Source organism: Motacilla alba, chromosome 2, assembly GCF_015832195.1.
Source record: "Motacilla alba alba isolate MOTALB_02 chromosome 2, Motacilla_alba_V1.0_pri, whole genome shotgun sequence".
NCBI classification, from domain to species: domain Eukaryota; kingdom Metazoa; phylum Chordata; class Aves; order Passeriformes; family Motacillidae; genus Motacilla; species Motacilla alba.
In genome coordinates, this window is record NC_052017.1 from 7,451,921 (window position 1) to 7,477,368 (window position 25,448).

The 25,448-nt window shown below is 41.6% G+C and overlaps 1 protein-coding gene across 6 annotated transcripts in view; it reads left to right on the forward strand.

Annotated features, from left to right (window-relative positions):
• Positions 1 to 25,448, forward strand: part of DPP6 (dipeptidyl peptidase like 6) — a 542,989-nt gene that overhangs the window by 499,006 nt on the left and 18,535 nt on the right. For all 6 annotated transcript variants that reach the window (XM_038127465.1, XM_038127466.1, XM_038127462.1 and 3 more), the window contains exons 13-16: positions 3,429 to 3,536; positions 4,070 to 4,161; positions 5,859 to 5,906; positions 7,850 to 7,968. In XM_038127465.1, the coding sequence (XP_037983393.1) occupies positions 3,429 to 3,536; positions 4,070 to 4,161; positions 5,859 to 5,906; positions 7,850 to 7,968 (367 nt within the window). The remainder of the gene's footprint in view (positions 1 to 3,428; positions 3,537 to 4,069; positions 4,162 to 5,858; positions 5,907 to 7,849; positions 7,969 to 25,448) is intronic.

The window sequence follows — 25,448 nt, forward strand, 5'->3', positions numbered from 1 at the left end:
GCAAAGATGGATCAGACACAGAGGGCAGGAGACTGCTGAGGAAGGGAAAATGCATCAGTGAATATATTGGAAAGGATCCAGTTATTTAGATTAATTTGTTTCCTTTTTAAAAACTGAGGCTGAACCAGAAAATCATAATTCTTATGGAGGTATAACTCTCAGTCAGTAATAAAACCAATATGCAAGGAATCTGCTTTACCACTAATTTCTGTGAGGAAATGTGTCCAAGAGCATGAGAGGCACTGTAGAAGAGCAGGAGGCTGGGAGCGTGTTGAGCACAGACAAACCAGTTTGGAGCTGCCGTGTGTGGTGCTGAAGTATGATGATGGTTTTCCCCATGTTAATGTGTGGGTGGTTTTGGTGGAGCTGTTCTTCTGTGCCCACTAATCTTTCATAAATTCCAGCTCATCATAGATCAGATAATTTCTCTTTCAAACATTTGTCCTGGTGTGCGTTTGATCATGCAAATCCTCAAGGTCCGAGACACCTGTGCACTCCCCACCATCCTGTACACAATATATCTTCCCTTGTTTTGCCAGAGGAGTCTTCCTCAGGGGGCTGCAGATCCAGTGATTCTCAGTGATCTCTCTCCAAACACAACTGAATACGCTCTACCTTTCTCTCTTTAATAGTTGTTCTTTACACCAGGACTTTGTGCTCCTGTCTAGGATCTACAGAAGCACAGGCTGCATTTAGCATTGTTCCCTCGCCCATCCTGATTCTGCCAAACGTGGGATAAGCCCCTGAGGCACTCCTTTTCTTCTCCTGACCATTTGCAGATACACTGAGTTGAGCTGTGCAGCTCTGAGCTCCTGCACTGAACCCTCCAGGAGGCTCTGAGCTCTCCAGCAGCCTCCCATTACCTTCCCTTTTCCAATAAAGCTGAAGTATTTGGTGGCATAACTTTCTCATATTTCACTACCATCTACAACAAAAAGATTACAGACATTTGAGACTATACCCATATCGTTTAAAATGTATTAGTGAAACATGAATTTGTTCAATACCTTTCTCACCTACTGATTCCAGCTGTGGCTACAATCCTCTTGTGGCAAAAACTTCCAAATGTTCCATACCTGCTGCATAGTAAGAGTATTGTGTTTTCCTAGCACTAAACTGATCTATTATTTTCAAGGAGGGCTGTTCTGTTCTATTATTGTGGGATTCAATCAGCAGTAGTTGACAAAAGGTTCTGACAGCTCATATCACACGCAGAATACTTTAATTATGCACCCAGTGTAGCTCCCTAAATTATAAAATCCTGTTCCAAGAGAATTTCAGTCTGTCTCTCCGTTTACCCCCTGGGTACATAATCATCTCTGTCACAAAGTTCTGCCTCATTCATGTGTCGCCTTTCCGGCGATGAAACATGCAAACAGACTGTCTTGTATCATCAGCCCAGTGCTAAATCCTCTCATCTGTCACCTGTGCCATGAGCCCCCTTCCCCTGTAGCTCTGAATGAGCCTCAAACTCATCAGCACAATGCCTGCTCTCGCTGGCAGAGACATATTGCTGGAATATATAATGCAGGAGGCACAGATATAGAAATGGAGGGTGAGCTCATTGCTACCTACCTCAGGAAAGGAAAACCTGTCCAGCAGAAGGTTTGCCTGAGCTATCACAGTCATTATTCAGTGAGGTTTCTCCTGTCATGAAAGACATTTGGAAATAATATAGAGTTTTGTGTTTCAGGTTCCAGGACAATGTCAGAAATAAATGAAACCATTATTTCATTGAGCTGCAACAAGCTGCAAATGGGCACATTTTAAAATACACTGAAAACCTAAGCAGGGGGAAATAAAAGGCAAAAAAGAACTGTTTGAACACCTAATAGAGCACTGACAAATCTGATAAATAGCAGAAAAGAATTAATCAGTAAAGAACAAAGGAGCAAAGGAACATAGAGTAAGAATAATGTGTTCACTTATGGGAAATAAAAATGTTTATTCCTTTGCTGTGCCATAAGTCTCCATGTACAATCAGATTCCTGCTGGTTCAGTGTGTTGTCTTGGCATGTGCCAAGCAGAAAGTCAAGGGGTTTGATTGACACTGAACTGCAGAGGACCCAGAAGAGGCTGGCAACAATCTCCTTGTTGATTTCCCTGGATAAAGCAGGGTTCACAAAGCCTGACCAAGGAAGGGCCCATCCAGGTACAGAAAATCCTGATATCACAGGATGGCTTCAGCAGAGGTTCAGCTTATTATTCACTCCCAACTAGCTGAGACTTGGAGTTAGCTTCATGTAGCTTCCTGTTGGTACAATGCTCCTGAGTCTCACCACATGGATCATCTGTCTGCCTTCCCTGGTAATCTGCTGTTCAACCCTTTTATGTGGTGGAGATTTCTCATGTGCCTCAGGGCTCTTGCTCACAAAAAGAATGCTCCCTTCCAATAGATACTTGCTTGCCACATGTGGTGTTTGATTTTCCTTTGGCTGAGTCTATTCTATCTCTGGGTGGAAGTTTCAGTCACCCAATAAAAGACAATCACTGTGTTCACCCAGGAGCTCTGTGTCAAAGAGTTCTGCAGCAGATCCTCTCCTTCATAGATAATTCAGTGAGGTAAGCATTTGTAAGGCAGTAGAAAAAAAACAGCAGTTAGATGCTGTTCAGTTGTGCTTCCTCCAGGACAGGAACACAGAGGTTCTTCCAGCAGGGTAAACAGGGTTTGTCACAGCAGTTCTAAAGGCTCCAAGTGCCCTGAGCAGCCAGCTGTGTATGTGCATTTTGGCTTTGCAAATGGGAATTGACTTTATAGCCAAGGAACTCTCCTTGCTGCCTGTCCTCCCCCAGCTGAAAGTGTCGGTTTCCCAAGAGCAAGAAGCAAAACTCAAAACTTTCTCCAGTGTTCAGTGGGCTCTTTGTTTGCCTCAGCTTGCTGTCAAAGAGCACTTTCTATTTTGCTGTGAATTAGTTGGAGTGCTGAGCTGTGGTATTTGCTGGATTCCCAGGACGAAGGAGGAAATTAATGAATCTGACTCCATCTTCTTAGAAGGCTAATTTATTATTTTATGATATTATATTATATTAAAGAATGCTAAATTATACTAAACTATACTAAAACTATACTAAAGAATAGAGAAAGGATACAGACAGAAGGCTACAAAGAATGATCATGAAAACTCGTGACTCCTTCCAGAGTCCAGACACAGCTGGATGTGATTGGTCATTAAGTAAAAACAATTCACATGAAACCAGTCAAACAAGCACCTGTTGGACAAACAATCTCCAGACCACATTCCAAAGCAGCAAAACGCAGGAGAAGCAATCAGATAATTATTGTTTTCATTTTTCTCTGAGGCTTCTCAGCTTCCCAGGAGAAGAAATCCTGGCAAAAGGATTTTTCAGAAAATATGACAGTGACACTGAGCAATTCTAAATCCAACCAATTAACACCAATGCACCCTTTCATTTTGCTGCTTTTACAGAATGAAGAGCCCGTTTTTTCCAGGGACGGTCGGAAGTTTTTCTTCGTCCGGGCCATTCCCCAGGGAGGACGTGGACATTTCTACCACATTGCCATGTCATCCTCACAGGTAACTCACTGCTGCTGCTCTGGGTCTCACCTGAGGCAGACAGCAATAAAAAGTGGTGTCTGTGCTTGTAGCAATGAGATGGGGAGGTGCAGATGTAAAAAAGTCTTGTGCATAAAAGAAAGCCTCCCATGATGCTTCATTTGGGCATAAGATAATGTGAATTTCCAAAGAAAAAGGTCAGTGGACTGTCTCTTTCCAAACATTATTATTGTTTTGGTTTGGTTTTTGTAATGCCACCTCAGTTGTAGATGAGTGAATCTCCACCCTGCCATAAAGGATTAAACAGAAGCATGTGGGCACGCTGGATTAGAGGAAGGGATTTGAAGTTTTTCCGTGCTGAATTCACCTCATTATCTTCAGTGGTTGAGATGATTCAGACTGTCTGTTTTTTCTATGCCTACGTATTCACAGAAATGGCAGGTGTAGTGGTGGAATTGCAGATATTTGATTTATTTTTCATGGACAATGAAGCCAGAAGAGCTCAATTTTTCAGAAGTTTTAACAATAAAGAAATCTCTTTTCTTTTTTGGCAGCCCAACAGTAGCAATGACGACTTGCAGGCTATAACATCTGGAGATTGGGATGTGACAAAGATACTGGCATATGATGAAAAGAGGCAGAAAATGTGAGTAAACTTTGGCCTGACAACTCAGACTTCTTTTGTTTAGCTCTGGGCTCTGGGTTGGTTACAAAGGTGTTGTGTATGCACTGAGACCTGTGAGCAGGAGGAGCTGGGGATAAGAAAGCAGCAGAAGCTGTCTCCATTTTGGCTTAACCTTTACTTTACCTAACCCTCACTCCATTACTTTTATCTTGTGTTATTTTGAATAATCTGCACAGTTCAAACCTCTCTTTCTATGACTGTTAAATAAATGTGTGCAGAGGAGTAATTTCTCCTGCTGTAATTCCTGATATTAGCCTCTGTAGGAAAGCAGCCTGTTTTCATCAACCACTAAGCCAGTTTTGGAAAGAATCTTTTGTTGACCTGCAAAAATACCAATGAAGTGTGAAAAAAAGAATTTAAAAAGTATTTAGTTAGAATTTGGAAAAAAAAATTAAAACAACAAAAAACAAACCCACCCTTCTTCACACTTGCTCTTTATGCTTTTAAAATAAGTTCTGGAAACATTCCCTTTTTAAATACATTTCAAGAAATTACATAAGAAAATATTTAGACAGCTTCTGGAATCAAATAACAGATTCCTTTCCAGAAAAACTTTTGGGTGGATACAAGTTCTTACCTCTCACTAACTCAAGGTCACTGAACAGTTGAGCAAGTAGTCTCTGGAATATAACAAACTTTGAGTGATCATTAAGACCTCAGTGCTTCCTCAAGATTTTGAATGCTTTCAATTACCAATAACTTCAGCACAATATAAAATCATAGAAATACAGAATCACAGAATGGCTTGGGCTGGAGGAGAAAGAGCATCCAGTTCCAGCTCCCTGCCATGGGCAGGGACACCTTCCACTGGGGAAAGGTTCCCCCTCAAACCTGGCCTTGAACACTTCCAGGGGTGGCCTAAGTAGCAAACCAGCACCAAAGTCTTATTGGCATTTTAACTGGCTAGTCAAGCAGAAAATGCCACACACAACTTGTACAATCAAGATGTGTGCCTAGGCAAGTGCATCTTCTTGGAAGCAGCTCAGCAGGGATGAAAACCCTTCCTGGCATTGTTCACCCCACGGATGCTACATTTGCTCCTGTGCTCTGGCATCATCCACACAAAATCCATCTGGGGGTTTAATTCAGATTTCACAAGTGGGACTGAGGTTTGTCACCTCCTGCAGCATCACTCTTTTACCTCCAGAAGCTGCCACTGTACAACAGAGCTTGTGTTGTTTATCCAGAGAGGAGCTCAGCACAGTCTCAGCACAGAACAAGGACAGCAAAGTGTTCTTCAGGCTCTGCTTCCCGCCAAACCCTGATTAGCTGACTAACTGGGCAAAGAAAACAATGTGGCCAGAGAAGTAAAAACTTCCTCTAGAGAGAGAAGAAAGGTCTTTAAAAGAAATTCTGAGCCATGAATCTTGAGGTAAAAGGTGGATGTCTTCCACTCAATCACTTGATCCTTTTTTGATCCACTGACATGACGAGTGTAGGACCCAAAGTTTTCCGTGCTTGTTTTAATTGCAGTGCAGTGTGCAATGTGCTTTCTTGATCCTCTCAGTGATGTGTCCCTCTGCATCCTTTCCTAATTCAATTTAAACTTCCCTTGCTTTTACAAGATCGTGAAAATGGCAATATGAGTGAAGACGTTGCATGAGATACTTCTAAACACCCTTCTAATGGTGGAATTCACTTTTATTTTTCCTCTCCAGCTATTTCCACAGCACAGAAGATTCACCAAGGAGAAGACATTTATACAGGTTTGTGCTTTAGTAACTTCATATACAGAACTTCCCATTTCTTCAGTTTTACACAAATCATAAGCAATTGCAGTAGAAGCAGTTTCTGAAGTTTTGGGTTTTTTTTTCTTTAATGGCATTGCAAGATCTCTCAGTGTGTCACTGGAAGAAACAGTGTAACCATAGCAAACAAAATGCTTGACACTTGGAAATGTTTTACATTTAGCAATTTTCTCATATTAATGCAAATTTTAAATTGGTGTCAAGATTTACTTTCACAAAACTTTCCAACAGAACTGCTTGGCACTTGAAGGAATTCAGAAATACATAAAATAATGGTATAAACTATCTTTATACTTTCCAGTAGAGCTTTTGAGAAATTTCATAGTAGCTCACCTCTTCGTGAAACTGAAAAGAATTAACAATATTTTATGTTTACAAACCTTTTTCTGCAGTTCCAGAAGATTTTAGCATTGTCCCTAAGTATATGATGAGTAAAAGGCTGGTTTTACAGCAAGCTATTGGCAGTGTTTCCATTGTGAAATATTGTGGAAGCAGATTACAGAGTGAAGGAAACACAAACTTTAAAAAAAACATTTTTGAATCATTATTTCATTTGTCCTGTTCTTCTTCTCAGTCACCCTGCTGCCATCACAACATCTGCAGTGAAGGGCAGAGTTGGTGAAGGCATCAGTGGACAAGGGACAGTCAGTACATTTTCCTTCTCTCACATGACATCATAACTTTTTTTTCCTCTGTGGAAGAAAACTAGAACAAAGTAAATTACCTGTGATTGAATATTATTTTTTTTTTCCTTTTGAGACCTTTATGCCTGTTCAGTGCACTCTATAGTTTTTTGAGAGTGTTTATTTTCCTGAAGAAAATTTTTAAAATTATATTAACCTTTCATATTGAAATAAGAAGAAAACCTCACTTTAAAAACAGAATCCAGGCACAGTTCAATAGCTGCTGGCATGAGTGAAAGCACTCTCCACTCTTCCTTGTCAGCATCCATCTCACCCTGGTGCCTCACCAGCTGCATATCTCCACACAGACAACAGAGTAAGAGGAGATGAAGACCTGTTCAGAGTTTTTCCCTCTCCTTTTTTGTGTTTGACTTAGTAGATTTAATTAGGGTTGTAGTCAGAGATAAAATCTGAGCCTAAACAAGAGCCCGTGATTACTCATTTCAGTCTCTGTGATCCTAAAAGGGTTGCTCAGCCTCATGAGTGGTAGTCTCTTGAAATGGTAGCAAAAACCACTCATCTGCATTACAGCAATACTGAAAAGATCTCTTGGTTAATATTCTTGAAGTTTCAAAATGCTATCTAATAATATTTGCTAGTAATCTGTAATTCTTCAACATTCAGTGGACTCTTAGCAGCAAACCTGTGAGCAAATGGACAGGCCACATTACCTTTCTCAACAAGAGTTCCCTAAAGACAACCTGTCCTTTCTGCTTGGGGGTTTTAAGAGCAGAGTTTTGGGGGTTTTTTTATTTAAACCTGTAAAAAGGGCTTTGGCCTCTGAGGCAGCACCTAGCAAATCAGACCAGTGGTGAAACCAGTAAGAAACTTAGAGAAAGCGATTCCAGCTCTTTATTGTCTGTTTTAATATAAATAACTGTTGAAATGTTGCTCCTTTGTTTCATGCCTTCATCCACCAAATTGTTACTTCCTCTTGTGAAATTGCAACCATCATTTTCTTTTAAAAACTGTGCCTTCCTTCATAACCACCTGACCTTGCAAAATGACATCAGTATCCATTTATATATTCGCTATTCAAGCAGGAGGGGAAAAAAATCCATTATTGCTATTTAAACTCAACCAAATGGAAATACTTTGTCTCTTACTAATGTTGGACACATTAGATTTATATTCTTGTTCTAAAGAAAGGTTCAAGTAATGTTGCTTTCAAATAACATTTGCTCAGTGACCTTCATGGAATTGTATGAACTTTTTCAGTGCAAGCACAAATGGGAACTTCAACAGGAGGTGCCTGTCCTGTGATCTGATTGAAAACTGCACTTATTTCAGTGCATCCTTCAGCCACAATCTGGAATACTTCCTGCTGACATGCGAAGGTATGTGCTGAGTTCTGTCAGTGCACTTGTTGTGCCTCAGGGGCAGGATTTAGAGCCAGCACTGATATCTTCAGACTTTCTGTGTATCTGAGGTCAGCTTTGAAAGACTGGCCATGAATCTGTTGCTTTTAAAGCTTTACTCTTGACATTTTTTATTTTCTTTTATGTTTTTACTTGTAGCTAGAAAGCAAATATTTACAACCTTTTTCTGTGCATACTTGTGCAGAAGGTAGACGTAGATTCCCCCAGACACCACAAGCATCCTTAAAGGGAAGTAACAGCAAAACCTGGAGGATATAAAACATCAGAAAACTTGTGAGAGAAAGGCCAGCAAGGTGGGGTTGACTGTGGGTGAGTGGGACTAAGTTCAGATGCATCAACCGATACTGTGAGCGGAGGGATTTAAAGTAAGCTACAACAAGAAGACAATTTGCCAAAAAGGCAGCTTACAGAAATGTTCCTGATGGACAATGTGAGTACAGAATATGTGGTGTATCTTCCCTGCTCATGCATCATAGATCTGCTTTAACTTGGCATAATCTGCAGGTCCAACAGGCATTTCCTGTTTTGGAAATGCATGAGAGTATCCAAGAGGCTGAGGATGCATTTCAGGAGAAGAGTCATTGAAGTTTTCTCCAGCTCTGTCAAGACTAAATGCAGAACTCCACTAAACCTAATTCTATATAATTTAATTCTGCCTAATTATCAAAAAATTGCACACAAAATGAATGCACACCAGTCAGCTGCTCAAATGGCTGCATGTCCTCTGTAGAGAGACCTGGAATGGTTGGATGGATGGGCAGAGTCTAACAAGATGAAGTTTAATAAGTCCAAGTGGCCAGTCCTGCATTTTGGCCACAATAAGGCCTGCAGTGCTGAGGGCTGGGGAGGGTGTGGCTGGACAGTGCCCAGGCAGAAAGGGACCTGGGGGTGCTGGTGACAGCCGGCTGATCATGAGCCAGCAGTGTGCCCTGGGGGCCAAGAAGGCCAGCAGCATCCTGGCCTGGATCAGGAATGGTGTGGCCAGCAGAAGCAGGGAGGTCATCCTTCCCCTGTACTTGGCACTGGTGAGGGCACACCTTGAGTGCTGTGCCCAGCTCTGGGCCCTCCGTTTGGGAAGGACATGGAGACACTCGAGCACATCCAGAGGAGGCAATGAGGCTGGTGAGGGGCTGGGAACACAAACCCTGAGAGGAACCACTGAGGGAGCTGGGGGTGTTCAGGCTGGAGTAAAGGAGTCTCAGGGGTGACCTTATCCCTCTCTGCAGCTCCCTGAAAGGTGGCTGTGCTCAGGTGAGGTTGGCCTCTTTCTCCAGGCAGCACTGACACAACCAGAGCACACAGCCTCAAGCTGCACCAAGGGAAATATAGGTTGGATATCACGAAGAAGATTTTCACAGAAAGAGTGATAAAGTTCTGGAATGGTCTGCCTGGGGAGGTGTCACCATCCCTGGATGTGTTTATGAAAGCCTGGATGTGGCACTGGGTGCCAGGGTTTAGTTGAGGTGTCAGAGAACGGGCTGGACTGGATGATCCTTAAGTTCTCTTCCAACCCAATGATTCTGTGATCCTGTGAAAAGGCTTGAAAAGCAAACAAGAAACTCCTTATTTTCAACAACAGCTCAGGAGAGAAGTGAGTAGGTTTGGAAGGGATAGTAGGAAGGAATTCTTTCCTGTGAGCAAGATGATGACCTGGAACAGGTTGCCCAGAAAAGTTATGGATGCCCCATCCCTGGAAGTGTTCAAGGCCAGATTGGAGGGGGCTCTGATCAATCTGGGATGGTGGTGCCTATGGCACGGGGACATCAGGGGTCTCTGTGGTGATGCAGGGGCTGTCTCTTCTCTGACTGCCAAGTATCCACTGCTGCCACTGTTTGTGGTGAGCACCAAGGGTAAGGAAGGGATATTTGAGATGGTAAAATGAGAAATAATCAAGATAAAGTGGAGAAGTAGAATGATTACTGTAGTATAAAGTAAAATACCTGGACTACGACAATTGTAAAAACGTGTTTTTCCACTGCAAGGGAATGATAGGCTGCCTGTCAGAGGCATTAAGAGGTTTTAAAAAATATATCGGGCAACACAGTACAGAAAAAGAGCATTAACAGGGCAATACACTAATTGATTTAATGGACTTACCTGTAAATGTGAATTTATAGTTATGGCAGACATATGCAGAGAAGTGTCCTTTGTCAATAAAGATTCAGTTCTGTAGTAAATATTATATTTACAAAGTTCCTTCCTTTAAAATAAAAACCTCGTGCATTTTTCTTCTTGTTTTCATTTCAAGAGCAGCTGTCAGGAGCTACCAGAGACAATGTCCATTTCCTTTGCACCAAGATAATTGTTTTACTGTAATTAGAAGCATTTGCGAATAACAAGATAAGGTTTTCTAAAGGGCCTTATCAACAGTTATGAGGTGATTTGTTTTTGATTACATTATATCTCATCCACAGAAACCTGCAGTGATACCCGAAGAGATTAATTAGTTTTATTAGTGTGTACATTAATCCAATACACAAGATAATGATTTTGCATAATAAACAATGGGCCTGATTCTCAGCTGCTGTAAACAATAACTCAATTATAAGATCATTAGGGTTAGATATACTTAAATTTGCTGAATATATCTTTGTCTGAATCTTAGTTATTCAGGACTAAATCCTCAAATCTCACTGTAGCACAAATACAGCACAGCTTCATCTCTGGAGCTCATCTCAGTATCTCCATTCAGAAAACTTTAAAAAAATTATGCATACATGAGAAAATACAGAAATCTTGGTAGAATTTCCATTTTCAGTGATTTTATAAAAATATCAGACCATTGCATTTGGTGGAGTTATTCCTTATTTACATGACTGAAAGTGAGAGGTCTTTCAGCCTATTTGCTTTCAAGCAGTTTGCAGGAAACACATTTCTTTTCGGCATTTTTCATGTAGGATCCATCTAACTCAGATGTGTGCTATGGGTGCACTTGCAGCAGGGACAGCTCCCTTTGGATCCTGTTGAGCTGATGTGAGCAGGTCAGTGGAAACCTCTGTTCTGGATGAAGGAAAAATTTCTGGATAGAAACATCATCCTGTCAGACTTTGGTGATATAAATAGGTGCTGTGGTTTCATGGAGAATCACCTGGATCCACTAAGAGGACAATTCTTCTTTAACAGCTCCTCAGAGTGCTTAGCCACAGCTTGACCATGCCTCAGCTCCTCAGGGTGTTGGGTTATTGCTCCCAAGCATTCATGCTCCAGCACAGTTTAGATTAACAAAAGATCTTATTTATTCATATGCACATATAGCACAAAAAAGGAAAAGCTCCTTGAATGAGGATCTGTCAAGGCGCCCTGCAGATCCTGTGATTGATCAAGCAGACAGAGCAAGCCCACCAACAGGGTGAACAAGAGTTTGTTTTGTTACCCAAGGGCTTCTGCCAGGAATTCCCATCTCTGCTTCCCCCCAAAAAATCCCCACAGCTGGAGCCAGTGTTCAAGACCAGACAGTGGCTGTTTAGCACTTTCTTCTCCATAATATGTCTAACATGCATAAATCTGTATCTAAACATGTATCAAATAGATAAATATAAATCTCCATAATATGTATAAAATGCATCAATATGTATAAAAGCACCCAGAGCTCAAGTCTTGCTGTTTACTCTGTGACTGTGACATGAAAATGTGTGTTCATAATGATCACTAGTGCACCCAATGTCAGCCCCATATGTATCTTTGGAGGTAGCTAAATTAAATTTTTACTGTTATCAAGCCTGTAATAGCTTAAAAATTTGTATTTTCTCAGCTGTCCACAGGACAAAGACATGGGCAAATTTTTATGGCTTGAAAACAATTTCTGTACTGACAGAGAATAACCTCCACCATACTTCAGTTTCACTTTGTCCCTTCTTTTGTGACCTTTTGCTGCAAATTTCTTTGAGTTTAGAGCCACAGACATAACTGTGCCTCAGCTGAACTTCTCTACAATGGATGGCAAGGTTTGTAAGATTTGAGCAATCAATCAGTGCTTATAAAATACTCTGTGATACTTAAATGAAATCCAAGGTTAAGGGAAAATATCTTCCCCAAAAGGACCCCCAAAAAAACAAGAAAGGTCTGACATCATTAATTTGATCCCAAAGGTCAAGAGCTGAAAGTTTTCTGCTTGCTCTTTTGGTGCTTTAAAGCAAAATATAATTTCTTTAAGAGATTTTTTGCTGTCCTGCAGAATACATTTAACAGCCTTGCTACCTGGCACAGGCTGAAATGAGAGCAGCTGCTGTAATAGAAGGTAACCTCTCTTGAAAGAGGACAGTGTAATGCTTGCTGTCAGGAGGCAACATTTATTGCAATCAGTCAGTCCCAGAAGGCTAGTTACCTTATTTTTCATCTAATTTTATATGCTCATGATTGAATTACTGTAGCAGGATCTAAGGAAACATGATGCTTTGCAGACTGCTGTTAGATTATCTCCTCTAGACATGGTTGAAAAAGCAATATCTGCTTGACCAAGGTCACTCTTACTGTCAATTTCACCATAAAACATGGGTTTACACTTCTGCCTCTTGTCATAAACCAGCACAGGCACCTCCACTGATTCCCTCTGAGATAACCAGAAATAAAATCTGGATGGAAGTGGTTTGCTATTTTATGCATAAATTTAATTGAGGATGGATTTTTCTCATCTAAAACGGCTACATTTTAATTTCATTAAGAAAAGGATAAGAAACTGCAAAATCTGGCTATGGGAAGCAATTTATTCCTGTTTCTTGAGTGGGACTCAGACACGTAGGGTGCAAGTCTGAATGACGCCAGCCAATAAAGCAGTTAAACCCATTTTTAAGTGATAGTTCCTTCTCTGAAGGATGAAACCCTATCAATTACTACCCCTGTAGTCAACTGTGCAGTGTTTTAGTATTTCCACTGTACCTAGGTACAGTTTGTCTTCAGTGGCTCCTTCTGTCTCTCCCCAGAGCAACCAGCCAGCATTAATAAAACTCAACTCCTGGTGAGGTTGTTCATGGGGAAAGCAAGGGAAGCAGCCCTTCCTGTCACAGGACAATTGGTACTCTGGTACTCTGGTGTTTTGGCTGCAGTGTCTTCACTATCATAAAAAAATCTGTGAGATCACTGAGACTTTGAGTTGGACTCACAGAGCTGGCAAATGTTTCCTGGAGCCTGGAGTTCACATCCCTGACATTGCAGGCTGTGGCATCGTAGCATCCTTTACATCAGTTGGTCCTTCTCCATCAACTGACCTCATCCTGGCCCTAGGGAGGTGTGATTTTTCCCCACAAAGGGTTAATACATTCTGGCTCTGAGGCAAGAGGACTGGAGGGGAGACCCTGGCCTGTGCATAGATCTCTGCAATTAATGACATTTAATACACAATGAAAATTATGGGGGGAGGGCAGTGCTGTTCTTGGGATGCCTACCAGCCTGCTAATTAAAGTTCTCTGTAATCCTGTGTTATCAAGAAGGGATTAATAATTTTTAGGGATGTCACAAAGAAAATTGGAGGGGAGAAGGCTATAACAAAGGCTAAGGGGAGATTTGTCTCATTCTTTGCATGGTTGCTGCTGATAGAGAAGTGCCTTGGCCCCTATACTGTGTGTTATTCTTCAACCAGTGACCAATTAGGGAAGAAACAGCTTTCACTTTGAGGAGGGACAGCAGTGTAACTGAACAGGGAACTATCTTCTTCTATAGTCCTTCCTCTTCTTCCAGATACAATAAGATTGTTTTGTTCCAAAATGCCATAAAACCACTGTTATTTATCTTGTCTCTTCGAATATTATCTCTGCTGGAAGCTGTGGCTGTGGCTGACTGGCAGCCTTTATTGTCAGTCTTGTGCAGGCCAAATGACTTTAAGCTGTCTCTATCTTTGGAGAGAAGAAAACAGATTCTTGTAAGAAAAATGTTAAAATATTGTCACCTGATTTGGCTCCTCTCTGGCACTGTCCTCTCTGGCATGGTGGTTCTCAGCAGCTTAGCCTAGATGCTGTAGAAGAGTAATGACAGGTAACAGAAATGAAGCCATTTCTGCCCTTCCTAGCAGGCAGCTCTGCAGCTGTGGAGCAAAATGTTATGTTGTAACTGAGCTGTGCTTGATAAAATACCTAAAGAACAAGTACAAAAGGAATTTGTCTGGGTATATCTGCTTTTCCCCGCTGTGACAACAGCTCTGTAATGGCAGTGCTGGCCCTGAGGCACTGAGGAAATAGCCTATAGGCCTGGGAAATCTCTAAAGTCCTAAAAATAGGATTTATTGCTCTTACGTCTTGCCAGACAAAATCATGTTTCAATCCTATTCACAGATAACAAGTGGTACAAAAGCACTGATTAGAAAAAACTCTGCAATTTAAGGATCTCCTCTGAGAGTGATTCATACTAATGAAGGAGAAGCACAACCAAATTAGCTATGATCTGAGTCAAGTTTCTCATGCCACTGGACATTCATTCATTCCGTCTGTGCTTTTACGAGTTTTAAAGACAAATGCTGCAAGGTTTTTTTCTTTATAGAAGCAGCAGGTAGCTGTAAACTTCTCATCTCCTTAAAGTGTTTCTAGAGAATATAATTATCTTCTTTCCTCCCTCTTTGTGAAACTTGGAAACACCATCTGGAGATGGGAACACTTAGGAGCATCACCTGCTGCTTTCACTTCATAGGTTTATGCTGAGCCTTGAAAAGTCCTTTTGTTATTCCACATTTTTTCTATTTTCCAGAATTTTGCTGGGGTCAGTAAAGATTTTCACTACCAACTTTCATCAAATGATCTGGCTCTGCTTTGTGGCAGGTTGTCCTGACTTTGCTTTCAAACACATTTTAGCACCAAAGAGCCCAGAGCAGGATTTAACAAGGTTCAGCCTTCCACTGTGGGGAAGTCTAAACCCCTGGTTTGGAATCCTTTCAGGTATCCAGGTTGTTCTGCCCACTGATGTGGACATAACTCAAGATGACAGAAATCTGAAATGTTTGGTGCTTCTAGAGTTTACCATAGACAGAGAATTTTTTCATGTGGGTGAGTCTAAGTCATGAAATCCATTGAGTGAAATCAGTGTTTTCTGATGAGGGCTGCTTTAGGAGAAGCATTTGTGCTTGTCGGGACCAGGATCCAAACCCAGGCTCGTGTCCTTGACCAGTGCCATCTCTCTAAACCCAGTCAGGGATTGCTCACCAGATTTCTCCTGCTTTCTTTTAATAACATGGGAAGGGTTTTTACTAAAAATCACAGACCAGCACTCCTGGACGAGGGAACTTTTAATGGAGGCTGGAGGTGGTCAGAAAAGTGGGAAAACTGGGTCATTAATACTGCCTCCTGTGCTGCAGATCCATGAACAGTGTGAGATAAGCTCGGCCAGTAGCTGGGTGGGTGGGAAAACCTTTGAAGCACCATCTTCAGCATCCAGCAGCACTGGCATAGCTCAGCTCAAATTTAAACCCCAGGATTTTTTTTCCTTAATGTCAGCAAACATAAAATTCTGAGCAATGTTTCTAGTACTGTGGCTATTCTTCATGTCATTACTGCATAAAGATGCTGACCTTTTTTGAGGAGATTCATATTTTAGAAAACTTCCTAGTATTTTATTCTCTCATGGGATTATCAGCTGAATTGGACAGAAATGAATGTGTGCCATAGAAAAACTAAATTAAAATCAATAAATCACATGGATTTGTTGATGAATTTCACTAACAAAGTAACATTTTGCTTTGGTTTGCCCATCTACTTATGGATTCAGTCTGTTTCATCTGCACTTCTTGTGAGTGGCTTTGAGGAATTATTTTAACATGAAAATTGCTTAAAATATCACTCTTGTGAAAATTTTGAATGTAACATTCATCAAAAAAGACCAGGGTTTCTGCTCATAAAGACTTACTTTGTGAATAAAACTGTCTGAATCCTTTCTGCCTCAGGACAGAAGATCATGACATTTGTCTTTCACTGTGAATGAATCAAATCACATTTTTCTTCAGTTACTCCATCAAAATCAGAGGGCCATGTCACAGAGATATTTTTGGCAGCAATTTTCACATTTATGGCTCCTTCAACAGAAAGAGCTTAATATAATTTAATACCTCAGGAAAATCCTATACTGATATTTATCAGGATACAGGGAGTAGTAGTTTTATTGCTGGCAAAATAAATACTGCACTAAGGTATTAATGTGAATTATGGAAAGGTATGAGAATCCTTTTGCAACCTTTCTCCAGATGATCATTTTCATGCTCTTACCAAGTGGGGAGCAGAGGCACAGTGAGAATTAGGGGCTTGCCTATGGACACATCTGGAGTCAAGTATCATGACCCCCATTTCCATCTTCGTATTGCAAGACAGTACTCCAAGGAAAAGCAGCACTAACTCCTGGAACAGACCAGAAATATGACTCCTTCTGCAGCCTGTCTCCATTGTGGATGGCGGATAATTAACTCTCTTCAGGATTTTTGCAATAATGTACCCATCAGGGATGTGTCTGCCCAGCTCCTGCAATAAGAGGTTGGTTCATGCCTTCAGGCAGGAGAATAATGAACCTCTCTCTACATCTTCCTCAGTTCCTTCATTTAATCAGACCTTTTAACCTGTGCCATTTGGGCCAGGCCTACCATCATCCCAGGAAAGCAATGGAAAATCTGGAGATGAGGATATTTTAACTAACCATGGACAAGCAGAATGTAAATCAATGATTCACAAAGCACAAGTGCATAAAGCAGGGTTTTAAACCTCTCTGCATTGCCCATGTATTGCCTTAAATATCACGTAGAAATGTTGCATGTCACAGTCTCATCAATAAAATCCCTGGAAGCAGATTGTAATTAGCAGTTGTTACGCTCAGGTAAACATCAGTGCAAGCCATAATGGAAGTACACATTGGCCCTTCCCTGAATGTACTGGGCTATTTATGAACTGTAAAACAGCTCCATATTTCGGCAAATATATCAGCAAAAAGCAGGTGGATTGCTTCTTTGTTCCCCTTTCTGCTACAAAATAATCATGTTTTTTGAACAGTACTGTTGGATTCTCTAAAGCTTGAGCTGGATCCCTATGATACATACACTTGCAAACAGGTGGTTTTTACAATAGTTGCTTTAATTTGTTGACCAGCATCCAAACATGGAGAATTCAAAGACACATTTGCTAACAGTGCTCTGAGAAATCCTAACCAGCTGCCAAATGCTGGTTAGGACACGTGGATTTGGGTTTTTTCTGCTGTCACGAGCTCCTTTAGAGAACTCAAGCAGGTCTTGTAACTCCAGCTTCCTAGAGGGGTTGTGAAAATGAAGTCCATTACTGACTGCATGCTTGGGCGTGCAGCGACAATGAGAGGCATAGAGGCTCCTGGACAGATAAATTTCCAGAATGCTTTTGAAAGCCTCGGTGAATCTTCAGTCTATTCACTGCAGAGAAACCTTCCTAGCACAGCAACCCAGCCATTAGTATGCAGGAGAGCACTCCTGTGGCAGGACCAGCATGTAAAGTGATTAAATGGCCCTGGAGTGAGGAGTCAACAAGGCACGGCCTCATCTCAACAGCAACCCAATAACGAGCCTGGAATTACACCACGGGCCTCAAAAGTGCAGGGCCAGTTCTCCCAGGTGCTCCCAACTCCCCCACTGCAGCAGAAGAGCCCTCAGTGTGTTGCAGGACAGGGCTCCAGCAAGCCCAGCCTCTCGTGCCCCCATAGCAGCACTCAGTGCCTTTAGAGACAGGCTGGGATCTCAAACCAGATTGGGGTTTGAGTTGTAGCACCACTTAAAGCAGATATGGAAAATGTAACAACCCATTTTGGCTTAAAGCACGTCGTTATGTGTTTTCACAGCACTGGGAGTGTATCAGGATCTGGGAGATCCAATGTAGCTGCAAGGGGGAATATTTTCCTGTGGCTTTTTTTCACTTGGAGGGTCCTCAGACATGCACGTGTGTGCTAGCTGCTTCTTGTGGCTGATATGGAGCTACTGAGCTTCTTAGAAGGATTTGAATAGAGAAACAATTTGCTTCTCAAATGCTACGGGGGTAATATTTCATTAGGAGAGTTTTCTGTCCATAATGCCCAAATTAAAATAATAGAAACTCTTTTTCTTGCTTTTGAGAAATGAAGAAGCTGAAGGTCCTCTTTAACCTTCCCAGGTAACAAGTCCATGGTGACTTGGAGCATCTCTGGCAGATAACCAGGGAAAGCTTGTGGTTGTGGGTACAAATATCTCACTCCAGGGCCTGAAAACAATATTAAGTGCACAGAGAGGAGATACGTTCATTTAATCCCTACTTAAATTTAGTTAGGTAGAAAGCCTACTGCCTGGCAAGATTTCTGGATTTGTGTCAACTAAAAATGTCATAAAACTGCCCATCATGGCAAAGACAAAGCATCTTAGAAAGGTTCACTTCCTACTGGAATTCAAGCAAATGCTTTCCCAATGCAGCTGGTCCCTCTAAGAGGGCTAGAGCTTGGCAGGTGACCTTTGACAAATATCATGATAAATTAAGTTGTTGAGATCTAAAGAGACTTAATTGGATGCTGTAATAACTATTAGCACTGAAAATGGGTTTTATTAACCAAGTCAAGAGCATATGGATATAAAAGTGCAGAAGGCACACCTAGGTTTAAACAAATGTGAAAAGCTGATACCTGGATTTTATGACTCCAGCTGGAGGCTACAGCTCCATGTAGCCACGCCACTAGCTCTGAAGACCTCAGGCAAGGCTGAGAGTGTGCTTTAAATATTTTCTTTATTGCTGACACCATAAACAATAACTGCCAGGTGGTGAATGGGAGGAGGAAACCCAGGGAAGGTTGTTTCTACTGCTGTCCCAACAGGTTGTGCCTCCCTGGGCCCCACCTCACCTTCCTGAGAAATGCAATAACCCCCTGTTAAGTTCCTTATTGCATTTTTCCTCAGTACATCTCAGAGGAACACAGCGCTGCCTGTCCACAAGGACTGGAAGACAAAGCCAGTGCAGATCCATTCTCTGTCCACCTCAGGGGCTTTTTCACCAACCTGCTGCCTGTGCTACGAACAGGCTCACACTGAGCTGGGCCCAGGAACTGAACTAAATGAAAATTAAATTGAATTTTTTTTTCTGCTGGGATCAGAAGTTCTAGAAGCCGTTCTGCTGTTTTACTGGATGATTTTACAAACATTTCTGATCTTGCAAGGGAGTAGGACATGCTGGCATGGGACCAAGGTGCTGAGGTGGGGATGAGAATGGACAATTCTAAATTCAATGCCTTAGGGAACCTCAGTGAGGATTTCATCGTCATAGAAACATGGAATACCCTAAGTTGGAAGGGATCCACAAGGACCATCAAAGTCAACCCCTGTCCCTGCACAGGACCACCCCAAGGATCATTTGGAAATTTTTTATGGGCCACCTAATGACTGCAGCCTATTACTGCTGCACTCCAGAGTAGAATGGTATCTATAATCTACATAATTCAAAAATTAAATATGGTTTTCATCACTCCACCCAGATGTAATATTTTTTTAAAATCCCACCAAGTGCTATAGTATTCTTCAATATAAATTTTTGCTACTTGGTTGTTGATGTGCAGCTCTTGAGGGTTTGTGTTTTCTGAACAGCCTGAGCTGTCCTTGGCTGGGTTCTGGGTCTACAGCAAGGGGCAGAAAGCCAGTATTTGTCAGTGTGTGCTCTGGGGGTCTGAACATAGGAGGGTCTGTCTGGGTAAAGCAGGGCACCCAAGATACCCAAGACCTATCTTGGGGTAGAACCGAAGTGGTTCTATCCTTGTGTGACCACACAAGCCAGGTATCCTGGCTTGGGTTCTATCCCAAAACACCCAAAATACCTGTCTAAAAAAAACCCAGGAAGCATCAGAAGCACAGAGACAACGTTCACACACAGCTGAATGTCCTGCAATGTGCTCAGGGCCTGCAGGAACCGAGCGTGCCCCGGCCCTGTGCCTGCAGGTTGCCACCCAGCGGGATGCTAAATGGGCACAGCAGCGTGCTGGGGCCTGGGAGGCATTCCCAGGGCTTGCTCACATCCCAGGTCACTGGGTGAGTGTTATCTGTTGTGACCAGAGTGGTTTTCCACACGAAGATGATTGCCACCACCTCAGGTTTTGTATGCGCGGTAGCGGGAGGCTGTAATTAGTGCTTCCAGGCAAACTGTGACCTTCTGGAACTTTTCCTGAGGCTTATGAAGCCTAAATTAGTTTCTGCTGTTTGAAAGCATGCACAGGCTTAATCTCTGGGCCCTATTTATATTATAATTACTATATAATTCACATTTGACTTCTTTTCTTACTTAACAGCCGAGGTTGGCTCTCGCTCCTCAAGTCCTTTGTGTGCAGTTCATGGGTCAGAAATCCTGTGGGTGAAGGCAGGGTGGGGGATGCTCATTCTCACTCCCTCACATGCTCTACAACTGCAAAACAGCAGGCTGGTATGAAACCCCCCTTTGGCACAAACAGAAGGTACCACCAGAGCTTTTTCTGCAAGAAAAGAGAGGATGGTATTCTTGGTTTGGAAGTTGGGTGAGAATTTGCTTTCTACCTCCTGTTAACAACACAGGAATGACTATAGTTTGAGACTAATTAAAGTGATGGCTTCAGTTATTTCTATAGTCTGAGATTAATTAAAATGGTGACTTTTGTGGATATTCCAGAACATTTTTTCTTCCTTTAGGCAGATCTCTCATTTATGTTAGAAACTATTACACTCTAGTCTTGTACATTTTTAATGTGTTGTAAACTCCCCATAAACACTCAGTGACATAAAAACAGGTGAAAAAGAATCCAAACTAATATGCATTATTATTTAACAAGAAAATGAATAGAAAATGTCTGTGATTTTTAGTGCCTGAAAAAATAATGTGGAATTAAAGAAAAAACTCCTCTCCTCTTTGAAATGGCCCCATCCTGCAAAGCCCTATGTGTTCTTTGCTTTTACATGTTTTGATGCTGTTTTCATTTTGGCTCTTGCTTGTAAATATGAGCTGGCTGGCATTGCCCAGAGGAAGGTGATCTATCATCTGCTTCCAGCCAGGGTTCTTGTCACTTGGTCATTCTGTACATATAAAATTTTAGCTGAGCTCCACTCACAGGAGATAAATGACCATGACAACAGGCTTCCTCTGATGCTTCAAATAATGAAGCCTCACAAATCAGGCAGAAGCCTCCTGCATGTCAAGACCAGGGTGCATGTGCGTTGTTTCCAGCTATATGAGCAACCTTGGATGAACTCATTATTCTGCAGTGGGTAGTACAGATGTTCCCATCCCACAAGATTTAATGCTTCCTCTGAAGAAAACTGCTTCTTTCACCTTGGTTGCCAGCTGGACCAGCTGTAAGGTTTATTGCTGGCTTTTGTTTTCTGTTTGGATGGTAGTTGCTAAGCCCTTTATTAATGCAGTGAGTACATTAAGGGTGTATTAAAACCTGAGAACTCCTGAGAGGAAAACAGCTTAATAACCAGAAAATTTGAAGCAATGGTATTGATAGGTTGTTGGTGGTGTTTTTTAAGTTAATATCCAGCACCAGTTATCGCTTAATTAGCTAGGAAGCCATTCTTTTGTTACAAGAGAATTTTACTTATGGAAACGAATAAATTAGGATTGTCTAAATCAATTTATATGAGGTTTTTATTGAAAGAAACAGAAAATATTAAACGGAGTTTTATTCAGTCTGTTAATGAGACTGAATATAATACACCAAGGCAGAGTATTTTCTTTCATGCTGCAATTATAAGGAATTATCTTTTTTTCCTTGAACATCATAGAATCATGGGATGGTTTGGTTTGGAAGGGAAGGGACCAGCATGTACTAATCCAATAAGAAACCTGGACTTTAAAAATAGGAACAAGTGTAAACTTTTGGTTTTGTCTCTTTCCAGAGTTTTCAGAAAGCCTGGATTAAAGCTGAATTGAAAGAGGTTAAATTGAGGTATTCAAGAACAGAAACTGGGGAAAAAAAGGAGTTAAGTATGGAGATTTTTCTGTTTAGATTCTATAGCTTGGACCAGCATACTAGAACAAAATAGTCCAGGATTTTGGGAAGTCAGTTACCCCCATGTGAACTGGAGTTTTTCCCTCCTACCTCTGGTACTTGCAGCTCCAGAGGGGCACTGTCAGGCTCATGAACTCTGCAAACAATTTCTCCTAATCTACCTCCTTTTCACAGCTGATTTTTATCACTAGAGTGGTTATATACCTGCTCCATGCCCTGGAGTTTGTATGTTTCCCACGTTCCTCTTTGGATCCATCCACATGCATTATTGCATTATGCTTCTTGAAACCTTAGCCAAAGCCTCATGAAAGGGAGGAAAGGCTCAGCCCACTCAATGTGACACCTCATTGGCTGATATTAATTAAGAAGGAGAAGAGGGAGATTAGTGAAAGCATTGCGAGCGAAGGTTAAGTGCCAGCAAAATGAACAGGAAGTAGATTATGATGAAGAGGAATAAGAGGCTAATTGGAGATCAGCAGCAGGGTTCATTAGGAGCTGGTGTGGGAAATGACCTTACCCAGGTTGTTCCCTGGCAACCAGGGGACACAAAGCTTGTTGAAGCTGGTGGAATTTAAGACAAAAAGCGGATAAGCATCATCAGAAGGCAGAGATAAATACTAGAGAAGCTGGATGTCTTGCAGGGCTGTATTGGGAGAAATTAATAGTAAAAAGAGTAAAATTAGGCACGTGGTGACTCAGGGCAAGAATTTTTCATGTATGTTTGAAGCTCAAAAGTTACAAATGCCTCAGCAGAGAAGATGGTGCCTGGGCACGCAACACTGACCACTGGATGTCTGCAAACTGCCTACCTGCTGTGGGGTCATGGAAAAGGTGAATGCTATTTTAGGATGGATCAGGCAAGGAATTTTCCACAGAATGGGCAAGCAGCAGTTTCACTATAAAAACCAATTAGGACATCCTCAACAGCAGGGGTAGAGTTCTGGTAATTTCTGTTCAGGAAGGAGGAACTGAATGTAAAACACTCTTGCATCAAAGACTAAGATAAAAAGCAACTTTGTCCTACAAAAGGGAGTTAAAATAATCTAGAGTATCTGACTGGATGAGAGCTTTTGGGGAGACATGACTACTCTGATTAAAATGGAAATACTCATGATTAGGAGAAAACAGATTGTTGGAACAACCCCAAAAAGGGGTCAATGGGAGTGACAGCCAGTACAGCTTCAAGCTGGAAGCAGCTTCTACTAGAAGAGCAGGACACCAGAAGGAATTACATCAGCAAACCCAATTATATTTAGAGGGTGTTTGTCAATGCTTTTGGAACACAAAATTTCCTGAAGCAGCAAGGGAGGATCTTCTCAGACCCAAAAGCTCTGTGTCCTTCAGTGTCCACAGGGCAGAGAGTGGGATGGGATGGTCAGTGCCAGCCCAGCTTCCCAGTGCTGTTTGCAGGCACCTCTCAAAGTCCCATGGAATGGACCTGACCATGCTTATTCATTCCAGCAACCTTTTGAAGAACCCATCAGGCCTGTTCTGTGTAGAGGAATTAAGACCAAATCTCTTGTTCATTTTCCCTCTAGTCACTGCTAACTGATGCTGCCTCAGAGCACCCAGATTTATTTCTGCTCCACATAAAGTAAGCATGAAATTTATTACCAGTATCACACAGGGCAGAGACAAGCAGTACCATCAGAGTGGTTGCCCGAGAACAAGCCAGGATTGATTATTTTACAAGACAAGTTACATTTGAGGAAGTGAAGATTTGATTAAAAAATTAAATGCCTTGGGGAGGGTGAACAGCAGCATAAATCTGTTTGATGTTTATGTCAACAAGGTTGCCAAAGCAAACAGCACAAACATCTGTCCATAGCATCAGCTGGAAAATACTGCAAATTGGGGAAATCTTTTAATTGTGAACAGTGGTTCACGGAACTCTCCATGTCTTTATTTATTAGGCTGATAATATCGCCCCAACATATGAACTTTATGTGGCACATATAAATAATTCATGGATTAGCAAATAAAGAGATCTGGAATCTGTACACAGAGATGGCTGTTGCCAATTATCTCACTTGTGCAGAGCCAGACCCTTTCAGGTCCCATCACTTGCAGCTGCTCTTTTAAATCATTCATCATTGCTTAAGAGATATGCTGGTGGCGCTGGCAGAGAGTATTTGAATTTTCATTGTTTACACACTGTGAATTTAGCTTCTGGTGTCTGAAATTATCTGCAACATTGAAGCCTTTGAGAATATAGATGAGAAGAATAAGACAATTCCTCTTTTTATCCTTTTTAAACACTTCTATAATTTTGATTAACTTTTCAATTTTACTTCACATTCTTTTTATAATCACTACTTTCATTTTAAAGTTATATTAACTGATATATTTCCCTATGCTGTTTAGATCATGAAGACATCAGGAATACCCTGGAATATAAAAAGTATTACATATAAAATGTCTGGTAAATATTTTCTTCAAGGTTGTAAAATGATTTTCTATTTTTATTTTAAAAATCTATACCATACCTTATGGTATAGATTCTTTCAGTTCATGTTTAAGCAAAACCCTCTTAGAAATAATAATAAAAGATGCTTGAAAATTGATGAAAAACCATGGCCAGTGCTTTTTCTTATCAATTTACTGAGGCACTGAGTTTCTGTGCCCATTCAGATCATGATGGGTAGCACTCCCTGGGTGATAAATTTGCCTGTTGTCATTACAGCAATATAGCTCAATTTACTTCTTGCATGGATAATTACAGTAATGGTTTTAAAGTCAAAGGCCTTATGATAAACCCAGACTTTCAGCTGTATTAATTGAAAATCTAATTCATGTAACTAGAGTCTTGTGCAGCATTATTAACCATGCAGCTATCTGTGATGGACAGAGCGTGATGTACGCAGAAGTTTTGTCGGTGGTTTTGCTCCTTTGCCTTAAGCTATAAATAAAGAAATAACATTTAAACTTCTGTCAGGATGCTGGAGTTGGCTGGTACAATGCTGGAGGCAGGAGAAGGGAGTGGAGCCTGCAATGGCATTCAAGCACACCCCATCCCACTCAACACAAGGATGCAGAGAGGGATAACAGGAGCCTGTATGGAGCCACCGCTAAAAATTTTGGTGGAGGTGGCAGGAAACATCAGTGCCAAGTCCCACACCCTGGGGAGTGTCACAGCCCTGCTCGTACCCACCCCTCTGGGGCAAGAAATCCAGCAGCATCATCTTCACCATGTCATGCAGAAAGTGGCCTGCCCATGATTTTGGGAACAGTCATGAGGTTTTTAGGTATGAGCTGGGTCTCTCTTACCTTTGCAAATCAGGGCAAAGTAGCTCAGTATCTGCTTTACTTTCTTAAAGTGGAGGGAGAACTTTGTGTTTTATCCTTCAAGGAGCTCAAGTGAATTTTACCCTTCAAGGATTCCACCACTCCCATGCTCTCAGCACCCCTGTGAGCAAGAGGCAGAGCAGTCACAAGGTTTCTGAGGAGGGCAGGTAGATAGACACAGGGGGATGGATCATCAGTGCAGATTAAAGAGCAGAAGCAGCAGAATGTGCTGGGGCTCAGGAGCC